The 19,722-nt window shown below is 38.2% G+C and overlaps 1 protein-coding gene across 5 annotated transcripts in view; it reads left to right on the top strand.

Moving 5' to 3' along the window:
• Positions 1-19,722, top strand: part of GRID2 (glutamate ionotropic receptor delta type subunit 2) — a 679,862-nt gene that overhangs the window by 567,886 nt on the left and 92,254 nt on the right. For all 5 annotated transcript variants that reach the window (XR_015803327.1, XM_014875285.2, XM_088163983.1 and 2 more), the window contains exon 12: positions 10,205-10,343. Coding sequence is in view for 4 of the 5 variants with exons in the window: in XM_014875285.2 (XP_014730771.1) it covers positions 10,205-10,343 (139 nt within the window). In the remaining variant the exon portion in view is untranslated. The remainder of the gene's footprint in view (positions 1-10,204; positions 10,344-19,722) is intronic.

The raw sequence follows: 19,722 nt of genomic DNA, 5'->3' as shown, positions 1-19,722 counted from the left end.
AGTTGCTCAGTTTCAGCCAAAGGGGACTCTCTCCTTCATATTCATAATGTCCTGTCTGACAGGCTCTTAGCTAAAGCCACACTTTAATACCTCATTAATGACATTGTTTAGCTGAACGTTAATTTTATGTACAGATGGTCTGTTTTCAGTCCATTGTGCACAGTTTTCTGCTCTCCCTGAAGGTGCTGTGTACAACCCTGTCAGTAGTGTATGGAAAGACCACGCTAGGCAAACTGCATGTGACAGAAACACACACATTATCTCCTTAGCCACTTATGAATATGTACCAGAGATGATAATTGTGGCTGATTGCTTGAGGCTTCACAGCCTTTGAATCCAGCCATTAGTAATTGAGAGATTTGGTCTCAGCATCTCTTGAAATCTGATCTAAATGTTGCCAGTATGCAAGGTTATTTGTTAAGATCCAGTGCCAATATCCTCTAAAATAATAGCAAACATATATCACTTTGATGCCTTCCCAGTGGCTGCAAATAGTGCCTTTACACGGGCATGCAATCAAGTGCCATCTTAAAAGCACACATCACATCACAGTGCTCCTGAAGAGCATCCCCAGAGGCTCCCTGTGTTTGTTGAAAATGCACATTGAGCTCTAATCTCTGCTTGTCTCCGTGTGTGTGTGAGTGTATTAATAATCATATTCTCTAAAATTATTGTCCTATGTTTTCAAAGTAGCAACAAAGAATTATCTGATCTGAGTTTCTTCGTGGTTTTTCTTTTTTCTTTTTGCAAAGAGATGTTGCTAAAATTGCTAGGCTTATTGCAGAGTTATTGATAATTACATAGTTGAATGGTCCTGTATTTGGTAACCCCAAAATTAAATTTGAAACCGTGCCGAATCTTCTAATAAACCAATGCATTTCAGCAGCATTAATACAGTATATTTTGGGATTCATGAGAGGTGGACAGCAAGTCTCAGTTCCAATGTGGTCATAGTTACAGATATCAAAAGGTGCACTTTCAAATATCAAGACATGTAGCATAAGACTAATAATTATTAATATAAGGGCTCCCAGCAACTTCAGCAAATACTAAGAGATGCCTCCATTTTCATTTTAGCTGAAGTCATTGCTCCTCTTTTGTAATGGCAACAGAAGAGAATAACAAAATATACTTCATGATACATTTTCCAGAACTTTTAGAAGTACTGTAAAGGCTACTCATCCCCTCTCTCTCTGATTATGTAGCACAAGTCACTACAATGTGTTGGCACTATATTAATGCACAGTAATGTTTGTAACATTTTGTTTTATCTCCTGTGAACTTTAATTTTCAATTTAAAAATATATTTTGCTAATTCCCCAGAAAGACAAAATGTGACCAGTACAAAATTGTTAATATCTGAAATAAGTCATTAAGCTTGTGGGTCTAAAAGCCAGGAATTGATTCCTATAGGTCTTGAAGATTCATCCTGTATATATTACATAATAATGAAAATCTGATTAATGTGTGTAATTAAATCCTCACAGACACCAGGAGCAGCTAGACCACAGCCATTTGCTAAATGGTGATACAACAAGTTTCCCTTCCCAACTCTTGTGTTATTGCCACCATTTCAGCAGGGTGGGTGGAAAGAAATGATTTATTGTTATGAAGGGAATTGTAAATATAATATAACTAATATGTTATGCTAACATCACTTTAATCAAGTAATTATTAAAGGACTGTTTGGCCTTTAAGGACATTGATTTAATGGGAATTAATTTAATGATTGAACACTGTTTGTGTAACATTATCATTGCTAGTGATGCAGAAAATTGGAATCTCAGCTCAGCTGAAAAGAGTTTAAACTTTTTATTATAACATTAGATACCATTCTACTGGAATGTAGTTATCAGGCCTTTTTTATACTTCAGTATGTATTTAAATATTTGGGGTTTATCTAAACATTTCTGAATAGAAAAAGTAACTTAAAATGTTTGTCATTGTGCTGCTCTCCTTTTTGATAGAGGCTTGAATTTCTGTTTAAAATAGCCTTTTAGAAAGTCCATTAGATTTTGGGTTTGACTTGCTATTGCTTCTCCCATAAAACAAATTTTCTCTGTTTTCATTCTCTGCTTTCTTCTCTACAAACCTGATGATTTTTTTTTAGGAGGAACAGAGTTTGGTTTATGGAAGAGTTTTGCAACTTCAAAGATGCAGCAGCTTTTAAAGTAGCAGCCGAGCACAGTTCTATCAAGATTATTCTGAGGCTGAACCCTGCACTGTCTAGTCACAGCTTAGTGAAAATGGTGAACATTATAAAAGGAGTGTGATCAGTACCTGGGGATTAAGACAGAGTTAAAGCTGACCTTTATAGTTACAACTCCCACTTGCCTAAAGGTGTGTTGTCTGTGGATGCCCTCCTTGGTTTGCCCCTAGGAGTGCTATTGCCACAAATTATTTTTCATCTTGATAGTGCCTCTAACTACTGTTGTATACAAATTAGACCCAGGGAGAAAAGGGGAGCATGTAGTGAAGTGGCAGACTGCTGCAAATAGATTAATTTAAAACAAAATTTTACTCAGGGATGTCTGACAGTTCCTGCTGGATCTTGGCAGAATTTTCCAAGAGAGCCTGGTGGCCGAATGATTAGCCCTCTGTCACTAGAATGAAGCTGTTACAGTAGACACAGCAAGTTAGGCAGGCTGGTATTTGAAGACTGATAGAAAAATAATTTGGTAATAGGCATAGCAGAGACTTAAACTTACAACCACAGTAGGTTACTAATCCAGTGTTGGCCAATGCTGTAGTAGGCTGAAATGCTTTGCACTGGGTAGCACTGACCCTTTCCTTGATGCTAGAAGATTTTCTAGGATTTTCTTTGGAGAGGACATTTTCAAGGAACAGGACTGAAGAACCCGCATTTTAAGCAAAACAGTTTGTGAGCAGGCATTTTGCCTTTTTTTTTGATATTTCTATTTGTCCATGGGGTAGTATGTCAAGACCCTCTGACCATATTTATGAGATGGGTTCTCTGGGCTGTAACTTGATGAGGGTTTTTGTGGCACTGCCACTGGTCCTTGATTAGTCCCAGCATTTGAAATCTCAGCATGGGTAATCTTTTTCTATTAATGAGGAAACAGATCTGAGCAATGAGCCTTAGTATGTGAGTCAAGTGCCAAAGGCACATCCCAACAGATACACAGCAGTAGCAAATGGAGGATTTTCAGAGGGAGTTTTCAAGATATGAAATGTAGCTTAGAGGTGATTGCTGGCCAGAAGTAGCAGAGGGTAACAAGGTAGCATGGTAATCTCTCTTTCAGACTGGAACTGGCTTATGCCTGGCCTCCTTGGTAGGGGGTTGAGGGAAGCCTACATCTGCCCCCACAAGGTTAGCTGGCTTCCAGAGCTGCTATAAGGATCTTTAGCATGTATAAGATGCAGCTTCTCAAACTCCTTCACAGATTTCAGATAACTAGGAGTGATTTGAAGTAAGCCTGAGGGAGAGGAATGATAGTTTCAGATTTTCTCCCTGTCACCTAAAGGGGAGAAACAAATGAGGGGAGCTTTCTTTAGTGCATCATTGCTTCCCTTCTGGGAGGGCAATGAGGGCAGTGCTTCCCGCCCAGCTGAACAAAAACAATCTTCCAGGGAGAAAATGTAATGAGATTAGTCAGGGGATCATTACACTAACAACAACAAATGGCAAGAGTAAGTGATTGTTTCGCTCAGAAATAAGACATTAAGGGGGGAGAAATTAATCAGAGCACCAAAAGACAAAGTGAACGCATTCTTTAATTGACTATAGACCAGCAGGAGAAATCTGAATAATAAACAAGAACAGTTAGACTCAGAAATACAGAATTGATCTTCATAGTGATTCTGAAATCTAGTAGGAACACTTGGAAATACTGAAAGTCAGATGGACAAGGTGGGCAAAAGGGGAATAAGGTGTCATTATGTCAAAATGACATATTTCAGAGGTTAAGAACTTGGAAAGAACGGATCTTGGGTTTTTTCTGTGTGCTACTGGCTGGAGCACAAAATGAGACAGGAAACTGTCTGCTGCAGGCCACCAAATCCCACTGGAGTGGAGGATGGCTGGCTCCTGTAGAGCATGTCTGTGTGCATGAGGGAAAATGTGAGGTGTAAGAGGGGCAGGCAGGCTGAGTGGTGTGTGTTTCAAGCTTCCAGCTGCCCATGCTGAAGTATCTGGAATGCATGTGTAGAGCATATTGAAAGGAAAAGGAACACTGATTTCACCAGTGTTAAATGCTACAAACTTCAGAGAAAAAATGAAATGGAGAGAAAGTGTACACTGAGGTGAGGCAGAGCTGAGAACAACAGCAAGGAAGGCGCTGAAAGCTTTGTCAGGAGATATAGAAAACTTAATGGTATTGATGCATTAGGAGAAGGTGGTACTATTCAAAATTGTTATGCCAGAAAGGCAATAAATATTTCTCTTCTGTGCTTGTGAAAAAAGCACATTGAATACTTTCTGTGTATTTGAGGTTAAATGGTGGCTACTACCATAACACAGTTGCAAATTAGCAAATTCAAACAAATTTCACCCAAGCGTTTATGAGAGTTTGCTGTGTAGTTTCCAAGATTTCTGTTTGCTGACTTGAGTCTTAGAACACTGGGCAGGTTTTAGAAAGATTACAAAAAAATCATTGTAAACCTAAAAATCAAACTGAACCTGCAATACAAGTTTTTCTTCCATCTTAATATCTAGATGTAATGATGAAAAACTCAACAAATATAAACAGACACTTAACAATTTCAAAAGATATAACGATTTAAAAAGTCTACACATGACTTTTACTATTTTATATAAAAAAAAGAAAACTATCTTTGGGATTTGATGGAAACTTATATAATCACTCTGATAAAAAAAATTGGGTCCCTTCCAATCCTACTACTTCCAGTCTACCCAAAGAACAGTTCCTAATATATTTGGAGTATTTTCACAATATAGTAATAATAATACATAGATGCAGTGCTCTCTCTCTAGGAAGTAAAGACACGTAAAACCGTTTCACGTGTGAAGCAAAATATCTGAATATGTCTCTTTTCATATATAACTATTTTAATACAAAGCAAATGCTAGAAGAGGAACAGGTGGTGTGGTGAGTAAAATCCATAGCTGTCTCTCAAACTTCTCCACTTTATAAGATCTGGCTGCCAGCCCTGCCTCATGATCAGTTCCTTCTCCACTCCCAAACCTCTGCAATCTGCCAACATGTGCAAGGATAGGGAATTCAGCCACTGACTTACAAGCTTATTTGGACGGCATTAGCAAGTCAGGCAGTTGTATTCTCCTGTAGAATAATTCATACTGCCTGCTGTGGTCAATGGGTGTTAACTTTAGCCCAAAATGGAATATTACAAGCTCAGGTTATGGCATGCCACCTTAAATGTTATGGACGAATACGTGCAAAGTCCAAGGAAGAATGGAGAAGGATAGATGAAAAAAATGAAAATAAGGGAAGAAAAATTCATGATGAGAGATTTCCCGACAACTTCTAAGCTGCATTTACTTCACAGCTGGTAGAAATAGGTATAGACTTCATTGACTGTAAAATATTTTTTTGTCCTATACTGAAATGAACATTTCCAATTGAAAGTAGGAGAGATTTTATATTATCAAGAAAGTTTTAACAGAACAATAGCAATAGCTAATGCTCTGAAAGGTTCTGCCTTTGAAGAGCTCTGTTTTGCAGAGTTTTGCAAAGATCACAGAGCTCAGTCAAACTTTAAGTTTTGTTTCTTATGGCAGGAAAAAAAAGCGGAAATATAAAATGTCTTTTCCTCTTTGTTAATACAAACTACTTCCCATACACACACTCTCTTAATGTCCCTTTCACAAAGAAAACAGAAGTCATGCATTGATCTAAACTGTTTGCAAGAGGCATCTGCACTTCTTTATTTATGGAAATTGCAGATTCACAGCATAATTGATGTGACTGTTCTAACAGGCTAAAGGCTAAATTGCAGCCAGCTCCCAAGTCCTTTGTGTTTTTGTACCAAAGGCCAATAATTCACTGAATGTGGGCAGAATTTTTGTAAGAAAAACAGAATCAAAATCTGTCCCCAGATAACCCACCTTATTATTTCTTCACTTTTCTTTTCCAAGCACAGTTGAGATTCTTGCTTTTAATTTTGATAGCATTACAATTCCTCAACAAAACAGTCACAATTAATGTATTTTTCATGGTTCTTTAAATTATCTGGAAAACTCCTTACACAGAAACTCAGCTCACTGAAGTTTCTCTTCAGGCAAACAATTGGCAAATCCCTGAGAACAAAATGTTTGGAAGAAAAGCCTATGCATTTTGAATTCTTCAAATTTTGTCCAGAATTTTAAAATACCAAGATCTTACCAGGCTGTGATCCTGAATTTCCTTATTTTGCCCATTAGTCCTGTGTTTTCATTCCTCCTTCTTGCTGTACTCCTCTCTTTTTGATATGAAGAAACCTTTAAACTGAATACAAATGAGGGAAAATAATTTTTTAAAATGTGTATGGCAATTGTATAGTTTCACGTTTTATCTTCTAAGTTGGGTTTTATCCTGATATTTAATTCTGTCATAATTATGCATTATATTGTTTGTATTATCAAGACAATGCATTTTTCCTGCCTTCTATTTAGCTTGAAGCACTTTGAAAGAAACGGGAATAAACAGAAATTTATAAGATAAGTTGCAGTCTAAGCCTGTCATCTGAAGTAGGCCAGCATTAAAATGGTCTAGGATTGATGAAAGAGAGCTGCATTAGATGAGAGTGGGAGGACTAAAAGTAATTTCTTTCACTGTGATTTCTACAGTAATTCAACTTTTTCAGAAAACTCCCAATAAGATTGATTTTTCTAGTTCAGTTTACTCTGGAAAATATCTTTCCCTTCCTGCACATACAATCTTAAAATTTTAAAGGCAGATGAGATTTTTCTAAGTGATTTTAGCACCCATCACGTCAGATGAATTATGCTGGGAGCTGTAGCCACAACGTAGGTGATATACAGGTAGTGGAATTTTGTGTTGCATAATACCCTACTGTGGGTGTATTGGAAAGGCCACAATAAATGAGGATATAGCCTCAGTATTCCTTTGAGATCTGTCTCTTAGGGTGACAAAGCAACTCCAGGACTGCTGTCTTCTATGATTTCCATTTGTTTCATGAGTGGGGCTCAGGACTTTTAAGCACTGCTCATCATGCCCCAGCAGCGGCGTTTTTACTGTAACCACAACCAGCGTGCTGACCTCCACTGATGGATTTTGCTATAGGAATGAGGTGTAATAGAACAGATTTTTCTCTGGTCATCAACATGTGTCTGCATGGCCCCCTTTGCCATTAGGGGCTGCTAAGTTTTGCTGGTATGATATGAGAGACAGCATCAGGCCAACATTTGTTCCATGCTCTTGGCCCCTCCTGCTTTGTGTCCTGTGTGTAACCTCTTGTCACTAGAACATGGAGTGATCCATAAAGATGTCAACACTCCTGAAACTCATCCTAGATATTGGAAAGCAGAGCTCAGGGAGGTTTGCATGTCTGTCCCTCCTGCACACTAATTTAAAGTTGAGAATATTATCTTTTAGGTGTGTACCTCTCTGTCGTGGTAATGTTAATGGAACAGCAGTGATTGTTGGCACTCTTCTGCACTGAGAAAACGTGGATTGAGACTGAAAGAAAACTTCAGAAAGTTTTGTCCCCAGAAAAAAACTGGGGAGAATGAAGAGGTTTCCTAAGGTGAATTGTCATGGTGCAGGAAGTGTTTTAGCAAAGATGGAACAACACTGTTCACACTGAGTGTCCTAATAGATGCCAAAGAAATTATACCATGGCAGTACAAGATCTGCTTTGATTTTTGTTTCTTTTCTTCTTTTACTGGGAAAGGTGGAGTACCCTGCCTGTACTGCTTAAAAACAGTCATGCACTTATGCAGTTGTGGTGTCAGCCCTGCTTTAGAAATGATGGTTTAAGAAGCCTCAGTGCAAGAATTGTTAGAGGAGCAAGGAATTATTTTGATATATGTTTATTGTACACGTACTTCAATACAAGCTTTGCCCTCAAGCTTCATTTATTGACTGCTGGTATACAAGGAACAACTGTGAATTAGGACCAAGGCTTCACAAAAATCTGTATGAAAAGCACTTGGGCTAACCAGCATCCATGGGTTTTAAAGTCTATTTTTAACATGGGAGGTAAAAGGAAAAAGTAACAGTGAATAGTGGGGACAACCTTATTGAAGTGTGGGAAAGCTGCATGGAGAGTAGAGAATACTGTGGCTGAGGGATTGATAGTGGCTTTCATGTTCACTTGATGCACAGCATCCTTGCTTGAACCAGAAGGCAGGTGTGTGAGTTTCAATGGTCCTCTCCCTCCTGATATTCAATTTCAATTCAAAAAAGTGAGAATTTAAGGGTTTTACTCATTAAGCTGAAAAGTGAAAATGCAAGGATATCCAAAATATCATTGCCCTGCTCTCAATCACACCAGCCATTTCAATTAAGTGTGAAGATTATCTGCAGGGATTGGCACCTGAAAATTAAAAGGACAAGCAGCCTTTTCTGAAAAATTAATGTAATTGCTCTTTTCATTTAATTAAAAAAATAATTTTTAAATTAAGTATTTCAAAGACAATGCAAAAACTGTTGTAAAGTAGAAATACTATATTAAAAGTAATTTAAAATTTATGCAGCAGAGAAACAGATCTTCACATGTTGAAGTTAGTGTTTATCTTTGATAATCCTTAGACTGAAATAATATGTCCCAATGTGATCAGTAGATTATTTCAGACTATTACATGGCAACTTGGAAATAAAAAAAAACTTGTTTCCAGCTCTGTAGGTCTAACAGATTTTTTTCTGTCATTTCTGGAATTCTCAAAAGGCAAAGGTTTTCAGTGTTTATATACCTAAAGTATAAATGAATGGAGTCAATTATTATTTCACATATGGTACAATTCCACATCACTGATGCAGGAAAAAAGTCAAATTTGTGTGGCAATGTGGAGTTCCCAGTGTTTTGTATAGGTAAGAAAAATTCTGAATAAAGCAGTAAGAGAATCTTTAATAGACAACACTGATTAAATATCTACTTTCTGTATGTAAGTGAAAATTATTTATTCTCAGAATGGGAATAATCGTAATTTGTATTCCCTTAAACCTACTTGCTGTGGAAACATTAAGGAGCTTTTATATAAGTAGAGAACAAACTTCCTACAGAGGATTGAATTGGTAACAAATTGCTTTTGCAAATTCCAGGCATTGTACAATCATAAGATTTTGCATAGAAGAAAGCTACCTCAAAAATAATATCAGCCTCTGAAATTGCTGAGTGTAGAGGGAGAGGAAAAGGGTGAACAGCTTGAGCAGTTGATTGTGGGTGTTTGCTGTGTTCACCTATCCCCCCTTAGTTACTTGTAGCTGTGACAAAATATACTGCAAAGGTGGATTTTAAAAAAAACCCAACATTTTCCTTCATCTAAAAATCTGAGATTCATATCTTTTTTAAACAAAAAAGAGCTCTTCCAAATACTCCAAGCTAGTGTATTTTGGGGCAGCTGTGTGGATAAAAACTGCTGTTTTTCATGGCTTGCATTACTAGGCTTATGTCACACAATTGATAGTTTGCAGCTCATCCTGGGAGGCTTAATTGCAGCTCGTGTTCTGTTTATATGGCAGTTGGATTTTGAAGGAAAGCAGCTGTAGGAATACAAAGAAAGTTTGCTTTCTTCTTCAATACGTGTGATTTTATTTTTTTTCCCTGCATGTCCAAGATCACTTGCAGCAAGTTGTACACGTACATATGGTTCTCACGAGCATCTGCCTGCCTACAGAACTGTGAAAAGTAATGGTGTTTTGATGGGATTTTTTGACTTTATGTTCCCCAGAATGAAAGAAAAACTTAATTAAGGTTTTTAGATAAGATCTCTAAGGAAAGAACATTGTAAGAATTTACTTTGGCTGCTTTTGTTCTGAGATCTAGAAGTCTATTTCCATTACTGGACAGGACTGGCAGATGAACTACAATTAAATACACAATAGCAAGAGAGATTAAACGCAGGAATGACAACTGACAATGTGGGCTTCCTTCAGTGCTTTTTGTTGCATAGAAAGTGCAGCTCCAAATCCTGCTCAGTTCACTGAAGCACAGGTTTTAATGAACTGCTTTACACTGTTCACCTTGGAGTCTACTTATCCCGAGCAATGCTCGAGCGTTCCTCTGCCAAATGAAAACTCTTGCTTTTCCTTCTTCCCTACAGGAGGAGAGGTTCCATACACAACCCTGGCAACCCGACTGATGATGGGAGCCTGGTGGCTTTTTGCTTTGATTGTCATCTCCTCCTACACGGCCAACCTAGCAGCTTTCCTCACCATCACACGCATTGAGAACTCCATCCAGTAAGTTGATAATGAATGATTCAAGGGAAAGGAGGGCAAACGTAAATATACATGTAGAGGGATATAAATGCTCTACTTAAATGTGAGAACAGGAATAAACTTTTATCCTCCTGAGAAGTAGTTAGAAACTTAGAAAAATAACAATATACCATGAACTGTTGGTCTCCCTGGAGATACTCTGCTTTTAGGATTGGAATTGTTGGCCTCTAGCAGATGGTTTTCCCTTTGGCAGACATACATATTTTGAAAGAAGCAATTGAGTTTGAGATGACCACATATTATCAGTGTTTGAAATAGGAGACTATAAATTGCTGCTGTGTTCTCCAGCTCTACTTTCCATTCAGAGGTATTCCACATTCTGACACTTTGGTCCGGAAGAACCCAATACTTCTTCAAAAAAAGTATGGGGACCCCAAAGCTGACTTGACCTGTTCTTGCCAAGGCAGGGATGTGTTAACAGCAACAAACAGGAACAAACTCACTCCTTCTGCTCCCAGGAGCTCTCCTGTTACAAATAAGCAGATCATTTTTCATTCACTTTTTCCCATCTATTTGTTCCTTTGCTTCATACCTCCCAAAAATTAATGTTTTGGTCTTCTCCTGTCCCTTTTATGGTGAACTCTTTCTGTCACACCTTCCAGTCTTTTTTTGAAGATCACATCATCTTTCCATACCACAGGAATCTTTCTAGGTCTGCTACCCTCTCTCTCTGCCCTTTCGTACTCCAGTATCCTTTCCTTCAGAGAGCTGCTGAGTTATCCTCGCTCCCATTGCTCCAGTGACATCCTTCATCTTCAAATGCTCACTCCTGGGTCAAAGCAGAAGCATTAGTGAAGCATTAGCTAGCCAAGCACCACAGATAGCCATTTTTTCCTAGCAGGTTAATCTCGAGTCTATAAGTCTGTAAAAGTGTATGAGAGCAACAAAATTACTCTTTGCAAAAATCACAGAGTGACTTTAAAGGAGAGAGGCACATTTCACTGTATTTCTTCCTTCAGAAAGATAAGAACTTGACCTTCAAGTCAGGCTCAATGCTGACCTTAGGGAAAATTTTGTTTTCCCAGTCCAGTCATTGATTCAAATCCCTGACTTGTGTGTATCATCACCTAAAGTCTTTCTGCCTCTAGTTCAGCTGCTTTCAAAATCTCTCTGAAATTCCCCTTGAGACAGTGAGCCACTATCACAGGCTGAGCACGGGGAGCCTTGGCCTCCTGCGAATTCATAGGTCAGGATCAAGCATCACTGCATGCCAGCAGTCACTGTGCTCGCACAAAGGTACTTCTCTAGGTGAGGATTTTCTGTGTGCCAAAACCAATCCAGGCTTTCACATAGGCTGGTGAACATCTGCAATAGCAGACAAGTTTCAATTGCAATTGAAGCCCAAGTTGGACCCAAGAGCAGAAGCAGTACTTAACCTGGAGTGCATGGTTATGTCCTGACTCTTGGGTGGTGAAGGTGGAGGGGGAAGTTGCTGTTCCATAGACCAAATTGCCCAGGCTTTACCAGTCCTTACATTCCAAGTTGAAAATTTTCTATGGTTGTTATCCTTCCTTTCTGAGGTAACAACCTCACCACTGTCATCTGTTAGAGGGCTCCATAACTCTAAGACAGAAAAATACAAAACAGACTAAAATCATGAGAAAATGAGAAAATTACTCCCCTGATTCAGTTGTATTACCAGTTAAATCAAGTTATGATTGCCTTTTATATTCTGAATAACAGATTTTGAAGTGATGCAATGCTGTGGGGCTGTTTTGACACAACCCTACCATTTGACTCTGTAGTCTCAATTATAATCCCTTCAAAATTTGTATGGGAGCAAAATTATATGACGTGTCAATGTTTGTCAACATTGATCTTGATATTTGTATGGAAGTTGATTTATTTATTTTTTTAAATTTTAAGATATTTAAATTTGAACAAGGACTTTGAAGAAACAACATGGGAATTTATACATGCAAAATAAATTATAATGATATATTCATTCATTCAGTTTGTCCTTACAAGAATGAAATATGCTTCTGCATCCTGCTTTGAAATCATGTCCCTTCTAGTTTTGAAGTAGCCAGAAAAATGTTCAAATTACTGTGACAAATGTCTGTTTTCTTATGATGTGTAAAAAAGAATAAAATATACCCAAACTATAATTTAATACATCTTCAGCTTTTTCTTGCAGTTTATTATGATGTCACTAGAAAAGCCTCAGTGGAATTTTGAGGTTATTATGTACAGTTGGGACTACATTGGTCTTTGTGCTGTATTATTTATGGGCAGAGTCACTGAAAATGTTTTATTCAGTAGAAAATGTTGCAGATGGAAAGCTCCTGGAATGAAAGAACAGACATTTTTCAACAGCACTTTCAGCTCAAAAATAGAGTAATTAGATGTGTTTAGTATCCATTAGGGAATGAAGTTATCCTAACTATGGTGTGAGTATAAAACTTTAGTTTACAAAACTGCCAAAATTGGAACTTAAACCAGCACATAAAAGAGGATGTTTGTTTATCATGCTGAATTACTGCAAAGTGAAAAACATGAATAAGCAATAAAGAAAAAAGCTGATGCTCCTCTTTTCCTTTTTTCCTTTTTTTTTTTTTTTTAACAGTTCAAATTGTACCTTGGGGAGCCTTCAAGGCCAGAATGGAAATGAGTATAAGCATTTTAAAAAATAATTCAGATTCTGCTAGTAGTGCTTGTGAGCTTTAGACAAGCCAGGAAAAAAAGGAAAGAAATTGAAGTCAGTGGGTTTGCACAGATATAAAAAGTAGTTAATAGTTTTTCATTTCAGATTTCCAGCTAGCATCAGATATTACAGTGCGTTGTTGTAGGTATGGTCCTTGTAATATCTTTTACAAAGATAGTAAGCAGCCCACAAGCACATTTCGTTTCCATTAAACATTTGGTAGTTACTGCATTTCAGCTTTTGGATATGAAGCTAGTTTGTGTTCAGAGCTCTTGCAGCTTCCCCTGCTTAGTTGGTGTGAAGGCTGGCCCACTGCTCCTAGTCAGTGCCTCATGGTATCCACAGCTATATTTTGAGTAGCAAAGCAAGCAAAATTTTATTAGTCCATCCACTAAGGAGGAGCCTTAGAGAAATACGTGTTCCCTTTCCCTATAGAGTTTCAAAGTAGATCTTTGCTGTATAACCTCACTTGATGGCATTTGTGCTCTGCCTCAATGTTCAATTTGAATCAAATTTTTGCAGTTTTTAAATTAATTTAGAGAAACTAGAAGAAAAATAATGGGTGTTAAATCTGCTTTTCCAGAGAAATGGCTACTCTTAATACCTTTGGGAGCTCAGCTTTTCACCTTCTGCCAGCACGCAATATCAAGAGCAGAGGTACTCAAGTTCTAAAGCAGTTCCTGGATGCATCTTTTGTTCACACTTGACCCACATTGCAGATGACATTCAAATCAAGACAGCATTTCAAATGCCAAAACTCTGTGGCAGCAAAGCACAATTTCTATGTGATTTAAATCACTAGATTGCTTTCTCAAATGCAACATAAATTAGTAGTAATTAAGAGTGGCTTTTCTAAGTAAATGCCAAATAAATTTGGAGGTCCAGAGCTATTTCTAGGAGGTGCTCATGTTCTGAATTTCATCACTGAGCCAGTGTTGACATTATTATGTTTTATGATTCCTTTAGGACCAAATTAAAGTCCATTGGCAGATTGATTTTTTTTCAAATTACTGCGCTGTTTTTCTGGATTAGGAGATGGTGATACCACCTTCTTTTGGGCACAGACATTTTGCAGGAAGGTTGTGGGAGTGGAGTGCACAGAGAAGTCAAACGATTTGCCTCTTGAAAGCCTGATGTTAGGTGGTTTAAAGTTTAATCTACTTCTAAAATGTGGAAGCGTAAAAGTTCAGATTGTACATGTTGTGAGGAGGAGTGTTCATCTTTTGTCTTCTGTAAAATCAGAAGTTCACATTATGTTCTCCATCTTATAACCAGTGTATCCTGTTTGGTAGGTGAGACCTCTGCCTCCAGAAATGGAAGCATAGTGGGAAAGCAGGTCTTTCTTAGCTATTCTTTTCACAACATTTTGCTAAACCATGATTCACTGGAAGCTAAGTCCTTAAAGCTTTATACAGCTCAGTGCAACTGACTGCAGGATTTCTGCAAGGAGGTTACCCAGAACACACTAATTAGATATTGCCCAATGCATGAACATTAATCTTTTCTTAAACATGGTTCAGCCTGCAAGCAGTATTACAGATTTCTGCCACAGCTCACCCTGACAGCAGCCAAACCCCTTAGCTTAATGTGCCCTGTTCCCTAACCCTAAATCTGCCTGTGAATTAATCCTTACTGTCCTAGGAAAAAAAACAACCAGACAAATAAACAAAATACCCACAAAAGCACTGGAAAGCTTCATCTGAATTAGTCATAAATAAAGACTTCAATGTAGGCCATGACATTGGTTGTTTTTTGCTGAAAATGTAGTAACTAGTTCTTGCAGACAGCTTTATGCAGCACTCCAGTCTAGCACAGCTAGCCTAAATTGATCTATAACCCAGGTTTACAAGGATATGTTGATGCTCAAGTCTCTGACTTCAGTGGTATTTTATCACCTAAAAAAATTCAGTTACTTCTTTATGAAGATGACTTTCTGCCTTTCAACATTTTTCTGTGTACTTTCATAACGCTTTTGATTGACATATGTGAACATATTACCAAATCTGAGTCTAGGATTTGAATTTATAGAAAAAGGTATGCTTTGAGAAAGAAACAGATCCAAATCCTGCTATGTTTTTCTTCTAGCTGGAGGAAGAGATAATTTTTTAAATTGCAAAGTAACTAATTTGTACTAAGCCATAAAATGAAAGTGACCTGACAACTGCTGCCTGATTAAAGTGTAGAATACTAAACAAGATCAACAAACACAGAAAAATACATCTGTTAATAACTCTTTCTCAAATGACTCAATTCCTCCTTAGAATAGCCCTATTAGCCTAGTTAATTTAGGATAATATTGATGCTGGGATAATACTGGTATTATCCCAGTAATTTCAATGAGAAAAAAAAACTTATCATTAAGGCCACACGTAATATTTTCACCCATAATGCTGCACAAGTGAAAGACAAATATAAGCTGAATGACCTGACTTCACTTACCTAGAAGTAGAATTTGTCTGTATAAAATCTCAGTTAAAGATGTCTTCTCTTTTAACATTATTTACAACTTTATCTGCTTTTTTTTTATATTTTTAAACAATTTTTATCATTCATTACCTCATTGCTTCAAAACCAGAAATTCAAAGAGAAAAAAAGTTTTGCTTACTCATGCTAATGAGTGCTTTTCTTTGCAGATAGTTAATCTGAGAACTATTGAAAAATTACATTTCACTGTGGATAATGGAATCAGGATTGGTGCATCAAAGGATCCCTTGCAGGAATTGATTAGCTTGACAAATGTTTTTTCCATATTTTGAGATCTGGTGTGGCAGCTGTGTGGTGAAACTGAGGGGCAGAGTGAGGCTGAGGATTTAAATGTCCACTAAATGCATCTGTCTGAAAAGAGAGTGAGTTGTTTAATCCAGGAGCAGAGGTACACCAACCAACGTGTAAGCTATAAACCAGGCTGGAGGCAAAGCAGTTTTAAGAGTTCTTTCTTCTGTAAAGGATCCTCAGTGGTTCATAATTCCAGTAGTTTAATAATTCTAGTAATTCTCTCAAAGTTTGTCATTTCTCTTTGTTTTGCTGTACTTTGTTTTGTTGTAGCTTCCAGGTGGAGTGTCTCAGCAATAGTCTGCAGAGTTGTGGGTTATTAAGTAAACAGCTTCTGAAGGAGGTCACATATATTATGATCTCATTTTACGTGTTTTTGTGAGGGGAGGGAGCCACTGACATCTGATAGATCTTTGCTGTATTTGCAGCTTGTCTATGTAGCGGTATATACACATGTACACCTCCAAGGCTCCCAAGCTGCTTTCTTGATCCTGAGCATATGGGCATGTGAACCAGAACTTTGGGTTTACTGCCAACAGCAGCATTTAGCACATCCATAGAGTTTACACTTATATTTGTCTTGCTTTTGTCCTCTTGTCCTCATTTTCTCAGCATGGAACCTCACCTGGGACTGTGGAAAGATGCAAGCAGGGCAGCTGAGAGGCATCCTGCATTCTAGAATAGCACATCTAACAGTGAGGCACTGCAGAATCTAGTTAATGCCAGACATGGCAGCTACAACATGCCTTCCTGAAGGCATTGACATAATTCTTCTCCTTGTTATTTCCCTGCTGGTGGTGCTTTTGTGTGTGATGGCACACTTGCTTCTCAGCCTGTTTTCCTCCCATACCTGACTGTAGTACTCTTCGAGACTAATAGCTCATGTCTTGTGCTGGTTTGCCCTTCTGAAAATAACAAAGTTGCTTTTATAGCCACAAGATATACACAGGAGCTCTTTTTTGTGTGTGTGTGCTGTTTTTAACTGATTTGTGGCAGCAGCTACACCTGTCAGTTGTATCCTGCTTGGCAATAATAGATCCAAAAAATGCTTTGTTGCTTGTTATATTAGAAATTATATGGCTATACAGAGTCTTGTAAAGTAATGATTGCAATTTTACTAAGTGTTGTCACTAGAAATTGGAGACTGGATAAATACTTTTTTACACTTTTCTAGTATGACAAATAACAATTACAGGACATTGCAGTATGCATCTTGTGACAGCTCATTGCACTGCTGAGCGCTGCCAGTTGATTACAGGAATGTACTGGCAGCAGTAACAGAATGGATGAACACAGTATGCTGTATTTATCTAGTGCCTTTCATCAGTGATGCTTTTGACAGATAGACAGACTGTCAGCACTTTGCACAACACTTTGCCTAATGGTAAAATAAGGAGAAGCTCTCAGCAAGGCCCACTGCTGCCTACCAGGGTGCCTTTCTGCAGAGCTGTGCTCAGCCTGGTTGTTGCAGGGTTTTATTCATCCCCAGGTACAGAGCTTTGTACGTGTCCTTGCGGCTTTCACGCCCCACTCCTCCAGCCTTTCTGGGCTCATCTGAACTTCAGCCTGTCCTTGAGCAGGTGGCTAGTCCCTCTGTGTCATGTCATGTCATCTGCAAACTTGACAGGAGGGTGCTTGCTTACCTCCTCCAAGTCATTGGTAAAGATATGTCCCAGGTAAGACCTCTGGGGTACCTGTTAGCAGCCTGCAGGCGAGATATGCCATGAGCATGACAATCCAATTGGGAATTTATCAAACCTTCTTTCCCACACAGCTGTACCTAATGACCTCCTTTGGATACAAGAGTATTGTGGGAGGCAGATAGGCAGGCTGCCTTGCTAAAGTTAAGGTAAACTATGTCAGTATCTCTAGTCTTGTCCACAATGAAGTAATTTTAGTGTAGAAGCCAACCAAATTGGTCAGGCATGACTTAGTTTTGGTGAGTCAATGTTGAGTCCTGCCAGTCAGCTGCTTCTCCTTCATGTGCTCAGAAATGTGCTGAGAGGACTCACTCACTCCATGAGGCTGGACAAACGGCAGTAATTCCATTAATCATTTTTTTTTCACTTTCTCAATGTAGTCTGGATATTTTCTTTCTCCTGTCGCAAGAGATCTCCCTTAGCCTCCTTCACCTTTCAAAAATTAAAGCAGGTCGCCTTGCAAGGGCAGGGGCCAGCTTTCTCAGCTGGCAGAGACCGGCTTTCTTCTACAGATCTAGTGATCCCAATCAATCCCTGCCGTTTCTGGTCGGGATTTACCTGACTACTTGCTGCTCATTGTTCATTGCTTTCTTGAGCCCTGCCTTTAGTCACAAAGGCTTGAGAGACCTTGGTGAGGAAGAGTGAGGCAATGCAGGCATTGAGTGCCTCAGCTTTAGCCATGACTGCTGTCCCCATCCACAGGGGCACACTCTTCTCTATTTCAGTTCAGCCTTTCAGGTCTGCAAAAGCTGTTCTTGTTACCCTTGAAATCCCTCAAGAGCATCCACTCTGACTGAATATTTCTAATGCTACCCAGAGTTGCTTGGAAATGTTTCTAAACTCCTCCTTTGACCATGCTTCCACCGTCTGTGTGTTGTCAGGTGATAGGAAGTTCTTTTTTAAATTCTTAGGTGTTTTTTTAGTAATTTCAAAGAGTGACAGATGATTGACTTGCTTTCCCTGGAGAAACCTACCTGGTGGCTATGTGAGACCTCAAGACTGACCTTTCAAATTGTATTAATCCTTATTTCAGTATGTTTATTAAACTTAAGCACACGACCTAAGTAGCTTACTTTTGTAATTCTCCTGACTGCCACTTTTTAAAATATTTACTGCTTTCCTTTCGCTCACTGCCTATAAGGTAGTTTCACATTTTTGCTTACAGCTCAGCTAATTTATATTTAATCTTTCAGAACTCATAGGTGTTTATCTGGACCTCATAATTTTATTTTTTTTTTACTATTCAGTTGCAAACTGACCACAGCACTTATTTTTCTGATTCCTTAGTCTACCAGAGTCTCATATTTTTCCTCATAGAACAGGGCATGTCTTGGTCCTCTGACAGAAGACCAATACACTTGGTTTCAGGAAATGTTACATGTAGCATACCACCTCTGATGATTCCATATATGTACAGATTCTTTGCAGGTTCCCCATTTAAAAGGAATGCAATCTTGTTGGAGAAAGTGAGATGATTTGAGGTCTTTTAATACCATTAGTTATTTACTCCTCACAATTACATTTATCCCTTCCGTATAATTACTACATGTTATCTGACTAGAATTTAGCTCTTGGTCAATGTTTTTCTAAGCCCATATGTCTAAGCTTCAAAGGATTTCTTTTTCACTTAGCTAACATCTAAACCCTTGCCATTGATCTCTATTGATTTCTTCTTTTCCTACTTTCTGTTTTGCTCATGGCGTACATATCCTGTGAGGTGTCATTACTGTTTTCTTCAGTGCCATCGTCACAACACCTAAGAATTTCATTTTTTCCAACCCCCATCTCATCGGGCCATTCTCACTAGCCTTCATATTTACATTTTTTAGAAATACAGCTTGGAATTTGATGAGTTTGCTACTTTGCTGTTTGCATTTTCTGTGTCTGCAATAAGCTTTTACAATTTGCTATTGCTTTCTTCAGGACAGCATAGAGCTCCTTGATTGTCCTTATGTGTCATCCACTAGATTTGTGCAGTTTATACACAGTTAATTTGTGCTGGGAAAGCTGTAATGGGGTTTAAGCAGTAGACATATTGCAGTAGTTAATTTGAAATTTTAATGAGTACCATTAAAGAATCAAAGGTACGGGAGGCAATTCTACAGGAAAGGAAAATAAAGACCAAGAGGTATGGAAACTTTAAATCGTTCTAACGTACAGTTTTTAAGTTCAAAGCAAGTTTGGTTTACCAAACTCCATTTGAGATGCTTTTACGAACTTTTAA

Source organism: Sturnus vulgaris, chromosome 4 (assembly GCF_052056855.1).
Source record: "Sturnus vulgaris isolate bStuVul1 chromosome 4, bStuVul1.hap1, whole genome shotgun sequence".
Taxonomy (NCBI): Eukaryota; Metazoa; Chordata; class Aves; order Passeriformes; family Sturnidae; genus Sturnus; species Sturnus vulgaris.
This window is presented reverse-complemented; position numbering and strand designations above follow the sequence as displayed.